Below are 20,717 nucleotides of genomic sequence, written 5' to 3'. Positions count from 1 at the left end.
TTTTCTCGCTGAGCATCTCTGTCACTCTCCTTCTCTGTCTCTGTCACTCTCACTCTCCTTCTCTATCTCTGTCACTCTCACTCTCCTTCTCTATCTCTGTCACTCTCCTTCTCTATCTCTCTCACTCTCCTTCTCTATCTCTCTCACTCTCCTTCTCTGTCTCTGTCTCTGTCACTCTCCTTCTCTATCTCTCCACGTCTCTCTCTGTCTCATGATGATATGAGTTGGACTACTACTGAGCAATTAGCCCAAACTATCTGTTCTCTCCCCTTCCCTCCAGAGGACCGCAGGTTTTCCTGAGGTTTGTGACGGGGAGGAGCCATCTTCCAGCACCCATCTACATCTTCCTTGACAAACAAGGGTACGTTAGGAGACAAAAAGCAAATAGCTTATACAAGCAAGATACTGCTCTTGTACTGATTTTGCAGCATGTCAAACATCTTTGGTTTACATTGACATAAGTCATTGCACTGCCACAATCTTCCACCTGCTCCAGTACCCTGTATCTGCCCAAATACTCCAGGTGAGTCCTAATGGCTGCTCCAGTACCCTGTATCTGCCCAAATACTCCAGGTGAGTCCTAATGGCTGCTCCAGTACCCTGTATCTGCCCAAATACTCCAGGTGAGTCCTAATGGCTGCTCCAGTACCCAACAGTGCATTCAGGAAAGTATTCAGACCCCTTGACTTTTTCCACATTGTTACGTTACAGACTTATTCTAAAATGAGAAAATAATTTAATCCATCAATCTACACACAATACCCCATGAAGACATTTCTAAAAACCTGTTTTTGCTTTGTCATTATGGAGTATTTTGTTTGTAGATTGATGAGGGGGAGAGAAAAAAAATAGGATGATTATTTAAGATACTGTTGGAAGGGTTTCAGATGTTTTCGGAAGATTGGCAGGGACTAGGCTGGTTCCACCATTGGGGTCCTGACAGAAAGAGCTTGGACTGGGCTGAGGGGGAGCTGCCCTCCTGTAGGGGTGGGAGGGCCAAGAGACCTGATGGGGCAGAACGGAGTGCTCCAGCATAGCCTGGAAGTAGGGAGGGGCAGTTCCTCTTGCTGTTACAGGGCCTTGCAAAAGTATTCATCCCCCTTGGCGTTTTTCCTATTTTGTTGCATTACAACCTGTAATTTAAATAGATTTTTATTTGGATTTCCTGTAATGGACATACCCAAAATAGTCAAAATTGGAATAAAAAACGGAAAAAGTGGTGCGTGCATATGTATTCACCCCCTTTGCTATGAAGCCCCTAAATAAGATATGGTGCAACCAATTACCTTCAGAAGTCACATAATTAGTTAAATAAAGTCCACCTGTGTGCAATCTAAGTGTCACATGATCTCAGTATATATACACCTGTTCTGAAAGGCCCCAGAGTCTGCAACACCACTAAGCAAGGGGCACCACCAAGCAAGCGGCACCATGAAGACCAAGGAGCTCTCCAAACAGGTCAGGGACAAAGTTGTGGAGAAGTACAGATCAGGGTTGGGTTATAAAAAAATATCAGAAACTTTGAACATCCCACGGAGCACCATTAAATTCATTATAAAAAAATGGAAAGAATATGGCACCACAACAAACCTGCCAAGAGAGGTCCGCCCACCAAAACTCACGGACCATGCAATGAGGGCATTAATCAGAGAGGCAACAAAGAGACCAAAGATAACCCTGAAGGAGCTGCAAAGCTCCACAGTGGAGATTGGATTGGAGTATATGTCCATAGGACCATTTTAAGCCGTACACTCCACAGAGCTGGGCTTTACAGAAGAGTGGCCAGAAAAAAGCCATTGCGTAAAGAAAAAAATAAGCAAACACGTTTGGTTTGCCAAAAGGCATGTGGGAGACTCCTCAGACATATGGAAGAAGGTACTCTGGTCAGATGAGACTAAAATTGAGCTTTTTGGCCATCAAGGAAAACGCTATGTCTGGCGCAAACCCAACACCTCTCATCACCCCGAGAACACCATCCCCACTGTGAAGCATGGTGGTGGCAGCATCATGCTGTGGGGATGTTTTTCCATCGGCAGGAACTGGGAAACTGGTCAGAATTGAAGGAATGATGGATGGCGCTAAATACAGGGAAATTCTTGAGGGAAACCTGTTTCAGTCTTCCAGAGATTTGAGACTGGGACAGAGGTTCACCTTCCAGCAGGACAATGACCCTAAGCATACTGCTAAAGCAACACTTGATTGGTTTAAGGGGAAACATTTAAATGGGGGGGGGGGGGGGGGGGGTGAATAGTTATGCACGCTCAAGTTCTGTTTTTTTGTCTTATTTCTTGTTTGTTTCACAATACAAAATATTTTGCGTCTTCAAAGTGGTAGACATGTTGTGTAAATCAAATGATACAAACCCCCCAAAAAATCAATTTTAATTCCACGTTGTAAGGCAACAAAATAGGCAAAATGCCAAGGGGGTAAATACTTTCGCAAGCCACTGTACGTAGGGAAGCACTATGGTCTTGTAGTGGATGTGAGCTTCGACTGGAAACCAGTGGAGTGTGCGGAGGAGCGGGGTGACATGGGAGAACTTGGGAAGGTTAAAAACCAGGTGGGCTGCAGCATTCTGAATAAGTTGCAGGGGTTTGATGGCACAAGCAGGGAGCCCAGCCAACAGCGAGTTGCAGTAGTCCAGACAGGAGATGACAAGTGCCTGGATTAGGACCTGCACCACTTCCTGTGTGAGGTAGGGTCGTACTCTACGGATGTTGTAGAGCAGGAGAGAGTCACTGCTTTGATGTTTGCAGAGAACAACAGGGTGTTGTCCAGGGTCACGCCAAGGTTCTCTGCACTCTGGGAGGGTGACACTGGAGTTGTCAACCGTGATGGAGAGGTCTTTGAGCGTCAGGCCTTCCCCGGGAGGAAGAGCATCTCTGTCTTGGCGAGGTTGAGGTGGTGGGTCGACATCCAAGCTGAGATATCTGCCAGGCACGCAGAGGTGAGTGTCGCCACCTGGGTGTCAGAAGGGGGGAAGGAGAAAAGAAGTTGAGTGTCATCCGCATAGCAATGATAGGAGAGACCATGTGAGGATATGACGGAGCTGAGTGACTTTAGTGTATAGAGAGAAGAGGGCCTAGAACCGAGCCCTGGGGGACACCAGTAGTGAGAGTATGTGGTGCAGACACAGATCCTCTCCACGTCCCCTGGTAGGAGCGGCCTGCCAGGTAGGATGCAATCCAGGAGTGTGCAGAGCCTGAGACGCCCAGCCCTGAGAGGGTGGAGAGGAGGATCAGCCATGAGAGGATGGAGAGGAGGATCAGCCCTGAGAGGGTGGAGAGGAGGATCAGCCCTGAGAGGGTGGAGAGGAGGATCAGCCCTGAGAGGGTGGAGAGGAGGATCAGCCCTGAGAGGATCAGCCCTGAGAGGGTGGAGAGGAGGATCAGCCCTGAGAGGGCGGAGAGGAGGATCAGCCCTGAGAGGGGGGAGAGGAGGATCAGCCCTGAGAGGGTGGAGAGGAGGATCAGCCCTGAGAGGGCGGAGAGGAGGATCAGCCCTGAGAGGGTGGAGAGGAGGATCAGCCCTGAGAGGGTGGAGAGGAGGATCAGCCCTGAGAGGGTGGAGAGGAGGATCAGCCCTGAGAGGGTGGAGAGGAGGATCAGCCCTGAGAGGGGGGAGAGGAGGATCAGCCCTGAGAGGGGGGAGAGGAGGATCTGATGGTTCACAGTTTCGAAGGCAGCGGATAGATCTAGGAGGATGAGAACAGAGGAGAGAGAGTCAGCTTTGGCAGAGCGGAGAACCTCTGTGACACAGAAGAGCAGTCTCGGTTGAGTGACCCGTCTTGAAGCCTAACTGGTTAGGGTCAAGAAGATCGTTCTGAGAGAGATAACAAAAGAGTTGATCAGAGACAGCACGCTCAAGTGTTTTGGAAAGAAAAGAGAGGGATATCGGTCTATAGTTTTTGACATCAGAGAGGTCGAGTGTTGGTTTCTTGAAGAGGGGAGCAACTTGGGCCATTTTGAAGTCAGAGCGGACTCAGCCAGTGGTCAGTGATGAGTTGATGAGGGAAGTGAGGATTGGGAGAAGGTCTCCAGAGATGGTCTGGAGAAGGGAGGAGGGGATGGGGTCGAGCGGGCAGGTTGTCGGACGGCCAGACCTCACTAGTCGCAGGATGTCATCTGGAGAGAGAGGGGAGAAAGAGGTCAAGGCGTAGGGTAGTTCTGTGTGAGTGAGACCAGAGGACTCAATAGGCTGAGTGAATGAGGAGCGGATGTCGTCAACCTTCGTTTCAAAGTGGTTGACAAAGTCGTCCGGGGAGGTGGGTGGAAAAGAGTTTCCTAGGGAAATTTAGAATGATAGAAAGTGGCTTTAGCAGCGAATACGAGAAGGCTCAGCTGCCCACAGCCCTGTTCTGTAAGCTTGCAATGAGTTACTCAGCCACAGATTAGGAGGGGGGGGGGGGAGAAGACAGTGCGAGTCATAGGATGCGGAAAGGGAGGAGAGTCAAAGAGGCAGAATCAGGAGACAGGAGGGAGAAAGATTTAGCAGAAGGGAGAGATAAGAGAAGAGGAGAGAGTAGTGAGAGAGAGCGAAGATTGCGACATTGCATGACCATCTGGGTAAGGGCTGAGTGGGTTGGAGGCGAGGGAGACCGAAATGGAAACAAAGTAGTGATCAGAGACCTGGAGGGGGGTTGCAGTGAGATTAGTAGGTGAACAGCCTCTAGTAAAGATGAGGCCAAGCGTATTGCCTGACTTGTGAGTTGGAAGGGATTGGGAAAGGATGAGATCAAAGGGGGGGAAAGAGTTGGAATTAAATTAATCTAAGAGCGGTGAGCCATCGTCAGGAAATCAGCTTGTCCAGCTCATTGAGGAACTCTCCAAGGGCACCTGGTGGGCAATAGATGACAACAATGTTAAGCTTGAGTGGACAAGTGACAGTGACATCATGGACTTCAAATGAGGAGATGGACAGGTGAGAGAGGGAGGAAAGAGAATCTCCATTTAGGAGAAATGAGTAGACCTGTGTCACCACCGCGACGACCAGATGCTCTCTGATTATGACAGAAAATGTAGATGAAGAAAGAGCCGCTGGATAGCAGTGTTCTCTGGGGTGATCCTGGTCTCCGTCAGGGCCAAAAGGTCAAGGGACTGAAGGGAAGCATAGGCTGAGATGAACTCGGCATTCTTCACTGCAGATCAGCAGTTCCAAACGCTGCCAGAGACCCGGAATTCCACATGGGTTGTGCGCGCAGGGTCCACTAAATTAGAAGGGTTTCAGCCAAGGGGTGGGGAGCGTCTGTAAAGCCAAGGGTTGGGGAGCGTCTGTAAAGCCAAGGGGTGGGGAGCGTCTGTAAAGCCAAGGGGTGGGGAGCGTCTGTAAAGCCAAGGGGTTGGGGAGCGTCTGTAAAGCCAAGGGGTGGGGAGCGTCTGTAAAGCCAAGGGGTTGGGGAGCGTCTGTAAAGCCAAGGGGTTGGGGAGCGTCTGTAAAGCCAAGGGGTTGGGGAGCGTCTGTAAAGCCAAGGGGTGGGGAGCGTCTGTAAAGCCAAGGGGTTGGGGAGCGTCTGTAAAGCCAAGGGGTGGGGAGCGTCTGTAAAGCCAAGGGGTGGGGAGCGTCTGTAAAGCCAAGGGTTGGGGAGCGTCTGTAAAGCCAAGGGGTGGGGAGCGTCTGTAAAGCCAAGGGGTTGGGGAGCGTCTGTAAAGCCAAGGGGTTGGGGAGCGTCTGTAAAGCCAAGGGGTTGGGGAGCGTCTGTAAAGCCAAGGGGTGGGGAGCGTCTGTAAAGCCAAGGGGTGGGGAGCGTCTGTAAAGCCAAGGGGTGGGGAGCGTCTGTAAAGCCTTCAGGGAGAGGTGCAGACAGGTATAGAAAACACACACAGTTGCCAAAGCTACAAAAAGAGCAAAAATGAAATCTGAAAATAACTAGGTACGATACTCAAGTGAGAAAGTGGAGGCTTCCACTCTTTCCTTCCCCGAATAACTCCACACAACGATCTTGTTTCAGCGACGGTCTTAGTTTTGTGACTAAACCGCCACTTACAGCAATCGCTAATTGCCTAGCAGAGGTGGAGAGCACACCTCCCTGTACTAACTGCTGATTGCCTAGGAGAGGTGAAACCACTCCCCCCTCCAATACAGCCACTGATTACCAAAAACAAGTCACAAATTGCCCCGCCCCCTTGATCCTGGTTGGTGTCAACAACTATCTGCAAATAATGAGCAGTCAGCAGTTCACAAGTAGGCCACTGGGAAGACAGGCAGTACTTAAAGTAGATGGCCCTAGCTAGCAACAAGACAGTACTAGACCAGAACAGACAAAGACACAAAATTGGAGATATCAGGAGTCCTCTAGCTACAGAATGAAGCACACGAGAGCAGCACACAACCATAAAATACCAAAGTTATTTGATTTAAGGTTATCTAATAACCTAACTGTCTGTGCCCTGTCCCCTGCAGTGTGTGAGGACAAGCTGCGCTACAACTGTGTCGCCATCGACACTGACATGAGTCCCTGGGAGGAGTGACCACGCCCCCTGGCCAAACTCCAGCCACCCCCTGCCTCTATATCAGTCTTAGACCACGTCCGTGGCCAACCCGTATTTATGCAGCGTTCAGAACAAGATCTCAGAAAATACTACTTGTAAACTTAGAGCGAGGAGTTTTGTGTACTGTACATAATAAACTCATGTGAAATGTAATATACATTACTTCTGGTTGTCTTTTATGTCTCCTCATAATAAGGGGAATATTCAAATGAATTAACAAAAAACATGTTTGAGATGTTATGTTTTCTTGAATCTGAAGAGGGCAGACTAGTGTTATAAAAACTATTTCTTAGAATAGCTAGTCTAATAGCCTAACCTTTTCACACAGTGGCTGTGTTTAGACAGACAGCCCAATTCTGATATTTTTTTCGCTAATTGGTCTTATGACCAACCACCTCTGGGTAAAAACAACAGATGTAAAATGATCTGATGTGATTCGTCAAATCAAATCAAATCAAATCAAATTTTATTGGTCACATGCGCCGAATACAACAGGTGCAGACATTACAGTGAAATGCTTACTTACAGCCCTTAACCAACAGTGCATTTATTTTAAGTAAAAAAGTAAGAATAAAACAACAACAAAAAAGTGTTGAGAAAAAAAGAGCAGAAGTAAAAATAAAGTGACAGTAGGGAGGCTATATATACAATAGAATAAAGTGACAGTAGGGAGGCTATATATACAGGGGGGTACCGTTGCATAGTCAATGTGCGGGGGCACCGGCTAGTTGAGGTAGTTGAGGTAATATGTACATGTGGGCGCAAAAATAGACCAATTAGTGGAAAAAAATATGAGAATTGGGCTGCCTGTGTAAACGCAGCGAATGAGGCATATAGGGCCGATTCACTATTTATGGGAGATACAGTTCTGGCGAAAATAATCCCATTTCAGACACCTGTCCGTTGAATCGCATCAGTAATCATTTTGAGGCTTTCAAGTTTATCCTGGGTGGTGCACAGTCTGGTCACACATAGATGGCGGTAGTCCAATTTACAGGTTGCTAAACTGCATTTGGAGATATCCGAAGAAGAGCTGCTCTGATAATCTCGCGATATCTGACACCTTGAAACTTCCCCATGAGCGCTTGCGTGTTCTCTTTCTAGCCGGCGCCTGAGAATGGGTACGTGTTTTCATCTTCGGGTCGCTGCAAGAATCCTTGTCCATCAGTTGTTTACATCAGGACTATATCTATGATGGTTTGGCATGTTAAAGTGTATCTTAATATAAACGGTTATGTTGTTAAATTGTACGAATAAGCCAATTGATACTTTTTAAAACGGAATTATTGTAAAACAATGTCTGACATGTAACAAGATGGCGGCTCTCATGGGCTAGTCTACCTTTGACTTGCAATTGAGCGTAATTTGCAAATAATTCTCGAATTTCACTCAGTCTCTTGTAATGTCTGATGTTTCTAAGTCTATTTTATCCCATTAGCGTTAATATACCTTTCTGTGTTTAATTGTTTGGTTGAAATATTGCTGGCAATTCCTCGTTAACTATCTAGTTAGTGATGTTGCAATGATTAGCTAGCGCTAGGCCTTCGGACGTCTTCCACGTTTTCGCTCACTGAATTGATTACGTTTCAACTAATGCATCGCGGCTAAATCTGCATGGTTAGGAAGTTTATCTACTAGACTGTGTTCAGTGTCTAACTAGACTAGGTAGTATGTCAGCTGGCTACTCTTATCTCGCTGACACTATGCTAATGGCTACTCACAACCACGCTAGCGCAGGCGAGCCATGTGTAGTTGTAGTGGTTCCCAACCAGCGTCACTAGGACCCCTAGGGATACTTGAGACCATAGGCCTACTGGTAAGTTGCACGTAAGGGGAACCTCTATTCGGAGAATCTGTGTGCTTGAGTGAATATGATGACAACTAGGTTTCCGAGATTACTGTGCGGATAACCACCTTGGAGAACTGACACTCAAAAGCACGTGAAAGTAACTGCTTGGTTGGGTTAATTCGGCGGAGTTTGCGCCTTCCTCACCAGTGTCTTGCTTCTGTGACCCAGGTATCTCTAGGGACAACTGGCATAAACGCCGCAAGACCGGCGGCAAACGAAAGCCCTATCACAAGAAGAGGAAGTATGAGCTGGGTCGTCCTCCAGCCAACACCAAGGTAACGACTACACCGACCACCTGTAGTGATGCTACGGGGTCGACTAAGCTATAGTAACTCAATCTAGACTTGTTGCCTGTGGTGATGTCGGTAGGGGAATGGGGAGTAGTAGCTAGTTCAATGGGAGTGTGGATTTCATGCGGTGTGGATGATTAGACATTGACCATAGGTAGGTCTGTTTTGGCCGTTTTGGTTCAATTTTTAAGGACCTACCAATGACCCGGACTGTCATAGTTACACTGACACACCGATGCCGAACAATGGGACACGTGTAGCCACTTGGTATCCCTATGCATGTAATGCAATTAATTTACTCTTATGTATTTTTGGTTTCTACTTAAAACAAATGTTGCCCGTCTTTCCCCATGTCCTAGATTGGACCCCGTCGTATTCACACGGTTAGGACCCGCGGTGGCAACAAGAAGTACCGCGCTCTGAGGGTTGACGTGGGCAACTTCTCCTGGGGCTCTGAGTGTAAGTCTCTCCTCGCTCTGTCGTGTTCTTTATGGTCATCAGCTCATCCAGCTGTGGGGAATGGTGAAGTCTTTCCATGAAGATATCCATGTCCAGTTCTGCTACTGAATGCTTGTGACGATATTCGTGACTCTGAGAAAGACTAAAGCTAGATTCACTCATTAAAACCAAACATTTTTTTGTGATTGAACTCAATTTCACCCCGTCTTTAGCGTTTTAATGCTACCTGAAATCTAATGGTCCTTGTGTTCATTCTCCAGGCTGCCGTTGAAGCAAAATGTTTCAAAACTCCAGTAATTTCACAGCATTTTGGTGGTATTGACACACTTTATTCTTCAGGCTGCACTCGTAAAACCAGGATAATTGATGTGGTGTACAACGCCTCAAACAACGAGTTGGTGAGAACCAAGACCTTGGTGAAGAACTGCATCGTCCTCGTGGACAGCCTGCCCTACAGGCAGTGGTACGAGGCCCACTTCGCCACTCCTCTGGGGCGCAAGAAAGGAGCCAAGCTGGTGCGTACAAGACTGTCCCAAATGGTGCCTCTATTTCCGTACACTGCTACAAGCGCTTTTTCTGCTCTGTACCAGTCAACAGATTGGCTCCCAAATGGAGCCCTGTTTCTTAAACCTTTTGCCGTAAGGCTGACCGGCTACGGCTGTTGTGTCCCAAATGGTAACCTTTGTCTTACCTAGTGCACTATTGTCCAGAGATGTGAAAATTCACGTTTGTCCATAATGTTGATTAGGATCTCTGGTCTTCTATGAAGATACCTTTTGTCCAGTTCTGCTACTGAATGACTGATCGATATTTGTGATTTTTATTACAAGGCAAGTTAACTGAGTGACACTAAATGTACTGTTGAATGGGATGTTCTGAAATTGCAGCTAAATTACTAGTGCTCTTACCAGGGGCAGCTGCACTAGTCAATCACAGGATATATATTGCAGCATTGTGCCCATTTAATCGCCTAACGGCAATCTGTGTCTTTCCTGTGTTAAGACTCCTGAGGAGGAGGAAGTGATTAACAAGAAGAGGTCGAAGAAGATCCAGAAGAAGTTTGACGAGCGCAAGAAGAACTGCAAAATCAGCTCTCTCCTTGAGGAACAGTTCATGCAGGGGAAACTCCTCGGTGAGTCCACAGCCTCTACTGGTTAGCGCTGCCGGCCCGGGAAACAGTCCTGGACGTCCTGGATCTACAAAGCGTCTGAGTAGGAGGTTCTAGGGTCTGTCCAAATCGGATATCTTATTAAAAGGCACACCTACTCTGAGCTTTGTGGATACAGGCCCAGGTCCTAATTATAGCAGTGTTCTTCGATCCATATCCTGGTACTGAGTGTGCAGGCTTTGGTTCCAGACCACCACTAACATACGTGAGTGGCTCTAATCGTGGTTTTCAGAACTGGCTGAATCGGGTGTGATGGTGTAGGGCTGGAACAAAAGCCTGCTCGCCCTGTAGGTCTCGGAATTAAACTTGGGGGGGGCCACACAGGATGTGCAGGCTTAGGTTCCTCCCTAGTACTAACACCTAATTGACTAAATTTAATGGTACGACTTTCCCACCCTGGATCTGCTTTACAAGGGTCTGGGTCTGGAACACTGCTTTACAAGGTTCATGATGAGATCCTACTGAATCCTCAGCGACGATACACCTTACCAATTTTCTGATGGGGACTTCTGTTACTTGCTAGTTGGTGCGCTTGTCTTTTGACTTGGTAATATCCATGTCTTGGCTTTTCCGCCGCTCTCTCTCCCTCCTTTCTCCACTTTCATTAAGGCTCTCCTCTCTCTCTCTCTCCCTGCAGCCTGCATTGCCTCCAAGCCGGGCCAGTGCGGCCGGGTCGACGGCTACGTGTTGGAGGGTAAGGAGTTGGAGTTCTACCTGAGGAAAATCAAGGCCAAGAAGGGCAAATAGTGTACAGCAGTTTGATACCACATCAATAAAAACAAACATCCCACATCGCTGTCAAGGTCTTTTCTTTTAGAGTTATGGTCTTGGGTGGTTGACTACTGTAGAGTACGTTTTTAATTTAACTAAACTGATTCAGTTTTGATTCCTGGACACGGTTGGTTTTAGTAGTCTGGTTCAATTCTGAATGTGCTTCACCAAACTTGACAGTTATTCAACTGAGTTGGCTGAAGCACATTCAAATCTGTGAATGGGCTGTTTGTGAGTTTTGAGATGGTTGCAATAAGGGCCTTCCTTAGTGGTTAAATGGGGGTTGACGAGTGTAATCTTCCAATAGGGTTTTGTTTAGTTGGTCTTTTTGCTGCCGCAGCACTGTCTAGTGCCAGGTTTGCCATCTCCCTGGCTCTCCTGTCTCATTCCAGTGCCAGATTAACCTCCGCCACAGGCAGAAGGGCTGGCCACAACACTGGCCCCTCCCTTTCGATGGCAGAGAACAAATATGAAAGGTTCATTGAAATCTGCTGAATAAAGTGAGATCTTGAACTGATCTGTGTGATTTGATTTTTGGGTAAAGTTGATAATGAAACGGATTGGTAATGAGGCTTCTAGTCACCTCTTGCGTGTACTTGAACATACCGTTCAGTCTAAATTCCAAGTGAAAGTTGACTGCATGGGGTTTTAGAAATTGTTATGCACTGTATAATTTTTATAACTATTAGTTCACATGGGGTCTTGCAGAAACAGAGCCTGTCCAGCCTTTTCCTAACATGGCATCTCGTTCCTTATGGGTCTAGCCAGAATATAGATGCTCGGCCGACAGGGCTCCCACTGTTCTAAAGGATATTTCTCAGTGATGTCATACCATAGATGGTGTACTCTAGCGCCCTAAAGCCTGTTGTAGCATGAAAACACTATTTACATTTTAGTCATTTAGCAGACGCTCATATCCAGAGCGACTTACAGTTAGTGAGTGCATACATTATTTTATTTTTTCATACTGGCCCCCCGTGGGAATCGAACCCACAACCCTGGCGTTGCAAATGCCATGCTCTACCAACGGAGCTACATCCCTGCCAGCCATTCCCTACCCTGGACGACGCTGGGCCAATTGTGCGCCGCCCCATGGGTCTCCCGGTCGCGGCCGGATACGACAGAGCCTGGATCGTTTAGAACTTACGTTGAAGTAATCACCTGGGTGGGTCTTCCTGTGGGTGAAGTCGGGATCGCATGATTCCATGTGGGTTGTCCGGCATCTAGCTAATGAGGGCAGATTGTGAACAGTCAATATAGATGGATGGAGGACTTACCGTTGTGACTGCATCGGCAGCTCCGTTGAGTATCTCCATTTTTAAAGTAGTACATTTTCTTAATTGTCTGATTACGCCCAACTCATAGGAATCCCCACCCAGTTGACCACATTAAAATAGTGGAAGCCCTCAATGTTTATGTTAAAACTGGTTGTATTAATGAGCAGTAGCAGTGCGTGGGTAAAATCACTGAGGAAGCCAAGCCAGTGAAAAAGCCATATTACAACCTATGTTGTGATAATTGCGTTGTTTGCTCTATAACCCATTGATTCATACTCCTCATGGGCGGCGCACAATTGGCCCAGCGTCGTCCAGGGTAGGGGAGGGAATGGCCCAGCGTCGTCCAGGGTAGGGGAGGGAATGGCCCAGCGTCGTCCAGGGTAGGGGAGGGAATGGCCCAGCGTCGTCCAGGGTAGGGGAGGGAATGGCCCAGCGTCGTCCAGGGTAGGGGAGGGAATGGCCGGCAGGGATGTAGCTCAGTTGGTAGAGCATGGCGTTTGCAACGCCAGGGTTGTGGGTTCGATTCCCACGGGGGGGCCAGTATGAAAAAATATATATATGTATTCACTAACTGTAAGTCGCTCTGGATAAGAGCGTCTGCTAAATGACTAAAATGTAAATCTACAAGAAGGCTATGACAAAGACGAGTCACACAGTGGCGGAATAAATTCAACTACACGTACGTTTGTTTCATCACAAAACCGGAGAGCAACATCTGGTGAAGTCCACAAAGCAAATATTGCATGTAACCAACAGTTCTATCACCTGCAGCATGGTCAAGCAAGTTAATGTTTTCAACAGTTTACTAATCTACTAATTTAGAACCATGGAGTTACCACAAGTCAGCACAAAGACAGGAGCGCTGCCTGCACTATTCCTGCACCATTTCAACTTCATGTAAACATCGTTTAATACACTGAAAACAAACTTAATGATACCAAAAACAATTAAGTCCAATCAATGTTGCTAAAAAAATCATGTCTGTCCATGGGGCTGATTTCTGTGTGTACAGGTAAAACAAAAGTTGACACCCTACTTGTAGACTAGTTGGCAAAACGATCTATGGCTCTGTCATACAGTACACTTTTAGTTTTTGTTGTCATAGGTTGCCTAACTACAATGCTTGATACTAGCCTACAGTTCCTCCCGTGGACAACAATGCACCAGCTAGTGCAGTTAGCTAGCTAGTTAACGTGAGCCTACTAGGCTACATATTGACCGTCAATCGTCTCAGGACAGAGGCACAATATATAAATTTATGGTTGCACCAGGACAACGCACAGTTGAGTTCCGCTCAACGCTGATTGGCTCATTCTTTTATTTGTGAGGAAAAGGCCAAATTCACGCTGGCATCAATCAAATGCTACGGTGGCAACATGTCATGCTCTTTAGGTCCAGACAGCATCAGATACACATACTGAGACAGAGGGGCGCTGTTTCCCTCGCTTGGATGATTTCTCCGGTGAGATTCAGCAACTTGTGAATTTACGGAAAGTTATGAAAACACAAGAGACGAAAGATAAATTATTTTATCGGTCAAATATTTGGGGAAGCCTGGCTTCCCTTGGCAACCATGAATACATCCACTGTCCATGAGACCTCTATGAAAACAGGCACAACTGATAAAGATGTTTGCATTACCGAAGTGCAACGTGTCTATTTACATTTACGTCATTTAGCAGACGCTCTTATCCAGAGCCACTTACAGTTAGTGAGTGCATACATTTTTTCATACTGGCCCCCAGTGGGTATCGAACCCATCACCCTGGCGTTGCAAGCACCATGCTCTACCAACTGAGCTACAGGAGGCCTACCGTCAGTGCATTCTTAACAACCTAACCATTAAGAAACTTATGTTTGATCGAATAAGCGTCACGTACCAAATTAGCAATAGCATTTTTGGGTTGACTAAATTCAACACTCGTTGACCTCCATAAAAAAATTCCTCACTTCGTGGGCTTATTTTTCATGGACATATTTTGGGTGGAGTAAACCCTCCCGCGTCACTTCTTCCTCTGAGTATACTCCTGAGCAAACAATCCATAAAATGGGTCAGTAAATCGCCAACCTTTGCTTTATACCTGTTCAAACAACACATAATTTTTTTGTATTTTATTAGGATCTCCATTAGCTGTTGCGAAAGCAGCAGCTACTCTTCCTGAGGTCCACACAAAACATGAAACATGACATAATACAGAACATTAATAGACAAGAACAGCTCAAGGACAGAACTACATAAAACATTTTTAAAGGCACACATAGCCTACATATCAATACACTCAAACTATCTAGGTCAAATAGGGGAGAGGCGTTGTGCCGCGAGGTGTTGCTTTATCTGTTTTTTAAAACCAGGTTTGCTGTTCATTTGAGCAATATGAGATGGAACAGAGTTTCATGCAATAATGGCTCTCTATAATACTGTATGCTTTCTTGAATTTGTTCTGGATTTGGGGACTGTGAAAAGACCCCTGGTGGCATGTCTGGTGGGGTAAGTGTGTGTATCAGAGCTGAGTGTAAGTTGACTATGGACACAATTTGAGATTTTATTATTGCATAGTATTTATATCAGCCCTCTGATAACAATGAAGAGCAAGACGTGCCGCTCTGTTCTGGACAAGCTGCAGCTTAACTAGGTCTTTCCTTGCAGCACTCGACCTCACGACTGGACAATAATCAAGACTAAACTAGAGCCTGCAGGTCTTGCTTTTTTGATTGTTGTGTCAAAAAAAGCAGAGCATCTCTTTATTTTGGACAGACCCTCTCCCCATCTTTACAACCATTGGATCTATGTGTTTTGGGTGGCAGTGTGCAGAAGTAATGGAACACGAAAATGTACTACTTCAAAATGGAGATGGTCTTATTATACCGCCTCTCACTAACCAGGTTTCCATCCAACCTGATGCATGAAGAAAGTCACGGCCGGGCTGATGGAAACTATTGCCGGTACAATTTTATAAAATTCAGACAGACAAACAATTTGTTCATTCAACATGGTGGGATCTTTTTGTTTCGCTAAAAATTAATTATGCGAGAGAAGGCCCGGTGGAAACTCAATGTGCAAATACTGATATGATAACCATATCGAAGTAAAGTTGGAGTCACGCGATGGCGTGTGGTCCTCTTCCCACTGCGACTTGGGAAAGCGTGCAGTTTATTAGGCTACAGAGGAAATAATAACTTCGCTGGGTGATGAGCTTCGTGCTCCTTTCCAATAAATATCGAGGGTCTCATTCTGGTGACATGATGATTGATGCTTGGCTGCCGTTTGACAAATAATAAATTGCCCTTATCCATAATAATCTCATACTGTAGGTAGCCTCCCCCCCACTGTATCTGGGAGCTGTTGGCTAGAGCGCGTTTGCTTTACATAACAGAAGTATTTGGGGAAGAAAAAAAAAAAAGTGGGAAAAAAAGTGTTTCTAATTGAGAGTTTAGACCTAGAAAAGAAACATGACATTTGTTTTCTTAGCGTTTAAAACAAGTTTAAGCTGTAAAAGAGACCCCTGTAGTATCCAACTGCATTAAAGCTTGGTCCGCTGTTGGAGCAATAGAGTACATCACTGGGTCATCTGCATATAAATGGAATTTACAATATCTGATATCATCACCAATGTTGTTTATATAAAGTGAGAACAATAGTGGGCCAATTATTGAACCCTGAGGGACCCCTTTAAGTAACTGTAAGGGGTCAGACTTGACCCCGTCGACCATGACGGCCTGAGTTCTATCTTTAAAATAGTCCTAAAACCATCGACAGGCATCAGTGCCCAGTCCTATAGATGACAGTTTACTCAAAAGGATAGCATGGTCTACAGTGTCAAAAGCTTTTGACAAATCTACAAACAACGCAGCACAGTGCTTTCTATCATCTAAGGCATTTGCAATATCATTTACAACAAGCATAGTGGCCGATGTGGTACTGTGTTTAGATCTAAAACCAGATTGATTGGTGCTAAAAATACTGTTAACAGAAAGAAAAGATTGTAACTGTTTGTTGACTATAGATAAATCCAGAAAATCACATTGTAGGACTTTTAATGAATTTATTTGCAAATTATGGTGGAAAATAAGTATTTGGTCAATAACAAAAGTTTCTCAATACTTTGTTATATACCCTTTGTTGGCAATGACACAGGTCAAACGTTTTCTGTAAGTCTTCACAAGGTTTTCACACACTGTTGCTGGTATTTTGGCCCATTCCTCCATGCAGATCTCCTCTAGAGCAGTGATGTTTTGGGGCTGTCGCTGGGCAACACAGACTTTCAACTCCCTCCAAAGATTTTCTATGGGGTTGAGATCTGGAGACTGGCTAGGCCACTCCAGGACCTTGAAATGCTTCTTACGAAGCCACTCCTTTGTTGCCCGGGCGGTGTGTTTGGGATCATTGTCATGCTGAAAGACCCAGCCACGTTTCATCTTCAATGCCCTTGCTGATGGAAGGAGGTTTTCACTCAAAATCTCACGATACATGGCCCCATTCATTCTTTCCTTTACACGGATCAGTCGTCCTGGTCCCTTTGCAGAAAAACAGCCCCAAAGCATGATGTTTCCACCCCCATGCTTCACAGTAGGTATGGTGTTCTTTGGATGCAACTCAGCATTCTTTGTCCTCCAAACACGACGAGTTGAGTTTTTACCAAAAAGTTATATTTTGGTTTCATCTGACCATATGACATTCTCCCAATCCTCTTCTGGATCATCCAAATGCACTCTAGCAAACTTCAGACGGGCCTGGACATGTACTGGCTTAAGCAGGGGGACACGTCTGGCACTGCAGGATTTGAGTCCCTGGCGGCGTAGTGTGTTACTGATGGTAGGCTTTGTTACTTTGGTCCCAGCTCTCTGCAGGTCATTCACTAGGTCCCCCTGTGTGGTTCTGGGATTTTTGCTCACCATTCTTGTGATCATTTTGACCCCACGGGGTGAGATCTTGCGTGGAGCCCCAGATCGAGGGAGATTATCAGTGGTCTTGTATGTCTTCCATTTCCTAATAATTGCTCCCACAGTTGATTTCTTCAAACCAAGCTGCTTACCTATTGCAGATTCAGTCTTCCCAGCCTGGTGCAGGTCTACAATTTTATTTCTGGTGTCCTTTGACAGCTCTTTGGTCTTGGCCATAGTGGAGTTTGGAGTGTGACTGTTTGAGGTTGTGGACAGGTGTCTTTTATACTGATAACAAGTTCAAACAGGTGCCATTAATACAGGTAACGAGTGGAGGACAGAGGAGCCTCTTAAAGAAGAAGTTACAGGTCTGTGAAAGCCAGAAATCTTGCTTGTTTGTAGGTGACCAAATACTTATTTTCCACCATAATTTGCAAATAAATTCATTAAAAATCCTACAATGTGATTTTCTGGATTTTTTTTCTCAATTTGTCTGTCATAGTTGACGTGTACCTATGATGAAAATTACAGGCCTCTCTCATATTTTTAAGTAGGAGAACTTGCACAATTGGTGGCTGACTAAATATGTTTTTTCCCCACTGTATGTGACAAACAGTTTTTTGTTTACACTTGCAGCTCCAAACACATTCCCTGGCAGATGTTTATCATGGCATCTTAATGATCTCAAAGTAATGATAAGCATCTGTTAGGGACACTGTGAATCAATTAGTTACTCTACTCTAGCAATTTGCTAGTTTTCTGGCAGTGGCACTTCCTGTGGGACCCACACAGGAAGTCATATTAGCAACAGTAAAGTGCTAATACGACTTTTATAATTTTTTTTACAAATATGTCTTACTGATGTGTGTCCAAGTAGATGCAGGCACTACTGGTCTGGCTCAGAGAGCTCTGGACGAAGCCACTGGCTACGCTCTGGAGAGGAGGACCTTCGGAAAACTTATCGCTGAGGTTAACCACTTTTGTTTTAATATCCACAGTTCCACACCACGTATGAATACATGAAGCGATGTTAGTATTGGACATTAGAATGTTGCCTTTCTGAGGTAAGAGATTCATCAATTCAGCCTCAGCAAGAGCTTGTCACAACTTTAAAGGGTTTTGTAGTCCAGGACCAGGCTTAATCTTAGTCTGGTGGGTGTGGCCTGATCAATATGGGTGTGATCATAGTCCAGGACCAGGCTTAATCTTAATCTGGTGGGTGTGGCCTGATCAATATGGGTGTGATCATAGTCCAGGACCAGGCTTAATCTTAGTCTGGTGGGTGTGGCCTGATCAATATGGGTGTGATCATAGTCCAGGACCAGGCTTAATCTTAGTCTGGTGGGTGTGGCCTGATCAATATGGGTGTGATCATAGTCCAGGACCAGGCTTAATCTTAGTCTGGTGGGTGTGGCCTGATCAATATGGGTGTGATCATAGTCCAGGACCAGGCTTAATCTTAGTCTGGTGGGTGTGGCCTGATCAATATGGGTGTGATCATAGTCCAGGACCAGGCTTAATCTTAGTCTGGTGGGTGTGGCCTGATCAATATGGGTGTGATCATAGTCCAGGACCAGGCTTAATCTTAGTCTGGTGGGTGTGGCCTGATCAATATGGGTGTGATCATTTTAAAGAAAATCGCAAAACTTGTGCAGCACCCGTTGAACACTTCTGTTGTACTGAACACACCACTATACTCTGAGGTTTGACCTTTCTCCCCCCCACAGCACCAGGCGGTGTCGTTCCTGTTGGCTGAGATGGCCATGAAGGTGGAGCTGGCCAGGATGGGCTGGCACAGGTCAGCGTGGGAGGTTGACAACGGGAAGAAGAGGAACACGTACTACGCCTCCATCGCTAAGGCCTTCGCCGGGGACATCGCCAACCAGGTGGCCAGCGACGCCGTGCAGGTGTTTGGCGGAAACGGCTTCAACTCAGAATACCCCGTAGAGAAACTGATGAGGGACGCCAAGATCTACCAGGTTGGAACGTGGACTACTGCTGTTGTGTTATACATTGTCCTCCTAAACTGTTTCGTAGAACCTGTAATAAAGCTGAACGACCAATAAGTAGTAGTCTGCACCATGATTGGGTGTTTTATGGACTACTTTATCCAACCAGTAACTGTAGTTCTAGGGTGTAGTCCTGGGTTGTGTTATCCAACCAGTAACTGTAGTTCTAGGGTGTAGTCCCGGGTTGTGTTATCCAACCAGTAACTGTAGTTCTAGGGTGTAGTCCTGGGTTGTGTTATCCAACCAGTAACTGTAGTTCTAGGATGTAGTCCCGGGTTGTGTTATCCAACCAGTAACTGTAGTTCTAGGATGTAGTCCTGGGTTGTGTTATCCAACCAGTAACTGTAGTTCTAGGGTGTAGTCCCGGGTTGTGTTATCCAACCAGTAACTGTAGTTCTAGGGTGTAGTCCTGGGTTGTGTTATCCAACCAGTAACTGTAGTTCTATGGTGTAGTCCTGGGTTGTGTTATCCAACCAGTAACTGTAGTTCTAGGATGTAGTCCCGGGTTGTGTTATCCAACCAGTAACTGTAGTTCTAGGATGTAGTCCTGGTTGTGTTATCCAACCAGTAACTGTAGTTCTAGGGTGTAGTCCTGGGTTGTGTTATCCAACCAGTAACTGTAGTTCTAGGGTGTAGTCCTGGGTTGTGTTATCCAACCAGTAACTGTAGTTCTAGGATGTAGTCCTGGGTTGTGTTATCCAACCAGTAACTGTAGTTCTAGGGTGTAGTCCCGGGTTGTGTTATCCAACCAGTAACTGTAGTTCTAGGATGTAGTCCTGGGTTGTGTTATCCAACCAGTAACTGTAGTTCTAGGGTGTAGTCCTGGGTTGTGTTATCCAACCAGTAACTGTAGTTCTAGGGTGTAGTCCTGGGTTGTGTTATCCAACCAGTAACTGTAGTTCTAGGGTGTAGTCCTGGGTTGTGTTATCCAACCAGTAAATGTAGTTCTAGGGTGTAGTCCTGGGTTGTGTTCAGAGGGCAAGGAGGTGATTGCATAAGTTGACAACTTGAACCTATGCAATCATTTTTTGCTTTCTGTTGCAGAATGTTTAGCCACGTTGTGCCTCACTGAACACTTCCCTAGTCAGGTCAGGTGGTTCAGCAGGTTCAAGAAATGAGCTCCCAACACCTGTCCACCTGTCTGTCCTCGCCACACCTGTCCAGTCCCGTCCTCTCTGAATGAACACCTGTCCAGTCCCGTCCTCTCTGAATGAACACCTGTCCAGTCCCGTCCTCTCTGAATGAACACCTGTCCAGTCCCGTCCTCTCTGAATGAACACCTGTCCAGTCCCGTCCTCTCTGAATGAACACCTGTCCAGTCCCGTCCTCTCTGAATGAACACCTGTCCAGTCCCGTCCTCTCTGAATGAACACCTGTCCAGTCCCGTCCTCTCTGAATGAACACCTGTCCAGTCCCGTCCTCTCTGAATGAACACCTGTCCAGTCCCGTCCTCTCTGAATGAACACCTGTCCAGTCCCGTCCTCTCTGAATGAACACCTGTCCAGTCCCGTCCTCTCTGAATGAA

The 20,717-nt window shown here is 46.2% G+C and overlaps 2 protein-coding genes across 2 annotated transcripts; both read left to right on the top strand.

The window, feature by feature from the left end:
* Window positions 1–7,559: 7,559 nt before the first annotated feature.
* Window positions 7,560–11,044, top strand: LOC311115760 (small ribosomal subunit protein eS8). Its single transcript, XM_084190906.1, has 6 exons — window positions 7,560–7,609; window positions 8,506–8,612; window positions 8,987–9,086; window positions 9,426–9,601; window positions 10,089–10,218; window positions 10,892–11,044. The coding sequence occupies exons 1-6, from the start codon at window positions 7,606–7,608 to the stop codon at window positions 10,999–11,001; spliced, it is 627 nt and encodes a 208-aa protein (XP_084047032.1). The 5' UTR covers window positions 7,560–7,605; the 3' UTR covers window positions 11,002–11,044.
* A 6,934-nt stretch (window positions 11,045–17,978) lies between these two features.
* On the top strand, window positions 17,979–20,375 carry LOC311115759 (medium-chain specific acyl-CoA dehydrogenase, mitochondrial-like; the record flags this gene model as incomplete). The annotated part of the gene is made up of 3 exons (XM_084190905.1): window positions 17,979–18,152; window positions 18,911–19,162; window positions 20,277–20,375. Exons 1-3 carry the CDS (start codon window positions 18,045–18,047, stop codon window positions 20,373–20,375), a joined length of 459 nt encoding a protein of 152 aa, XP_084047031.1. The 5' UTR covers window positions 17,979–18,044.
* Window positions 20,376–20,717: the final 342 nt, after the last annotated feature.

This window comes from Coregonus lavaretus (assembly GCF_964263955.1).
Source record: "Coregonus lavaretus genome assembly, contig: HAP1_SCAFFOLD_2971, whole genome shotgun sequence".
Classification (NCBI taxonomy): domain Eukaryota; kingdom Metazoa; phylum Chordata; class Actinopteri; order Salmoniformes; family Salmonidae; genus Coregonus; species Coregonus lavaretus.
Note: the sequence above shows the minus strand (reverse complement) of the source record. Positions and strands in the feature narration are given on the sequence as shown.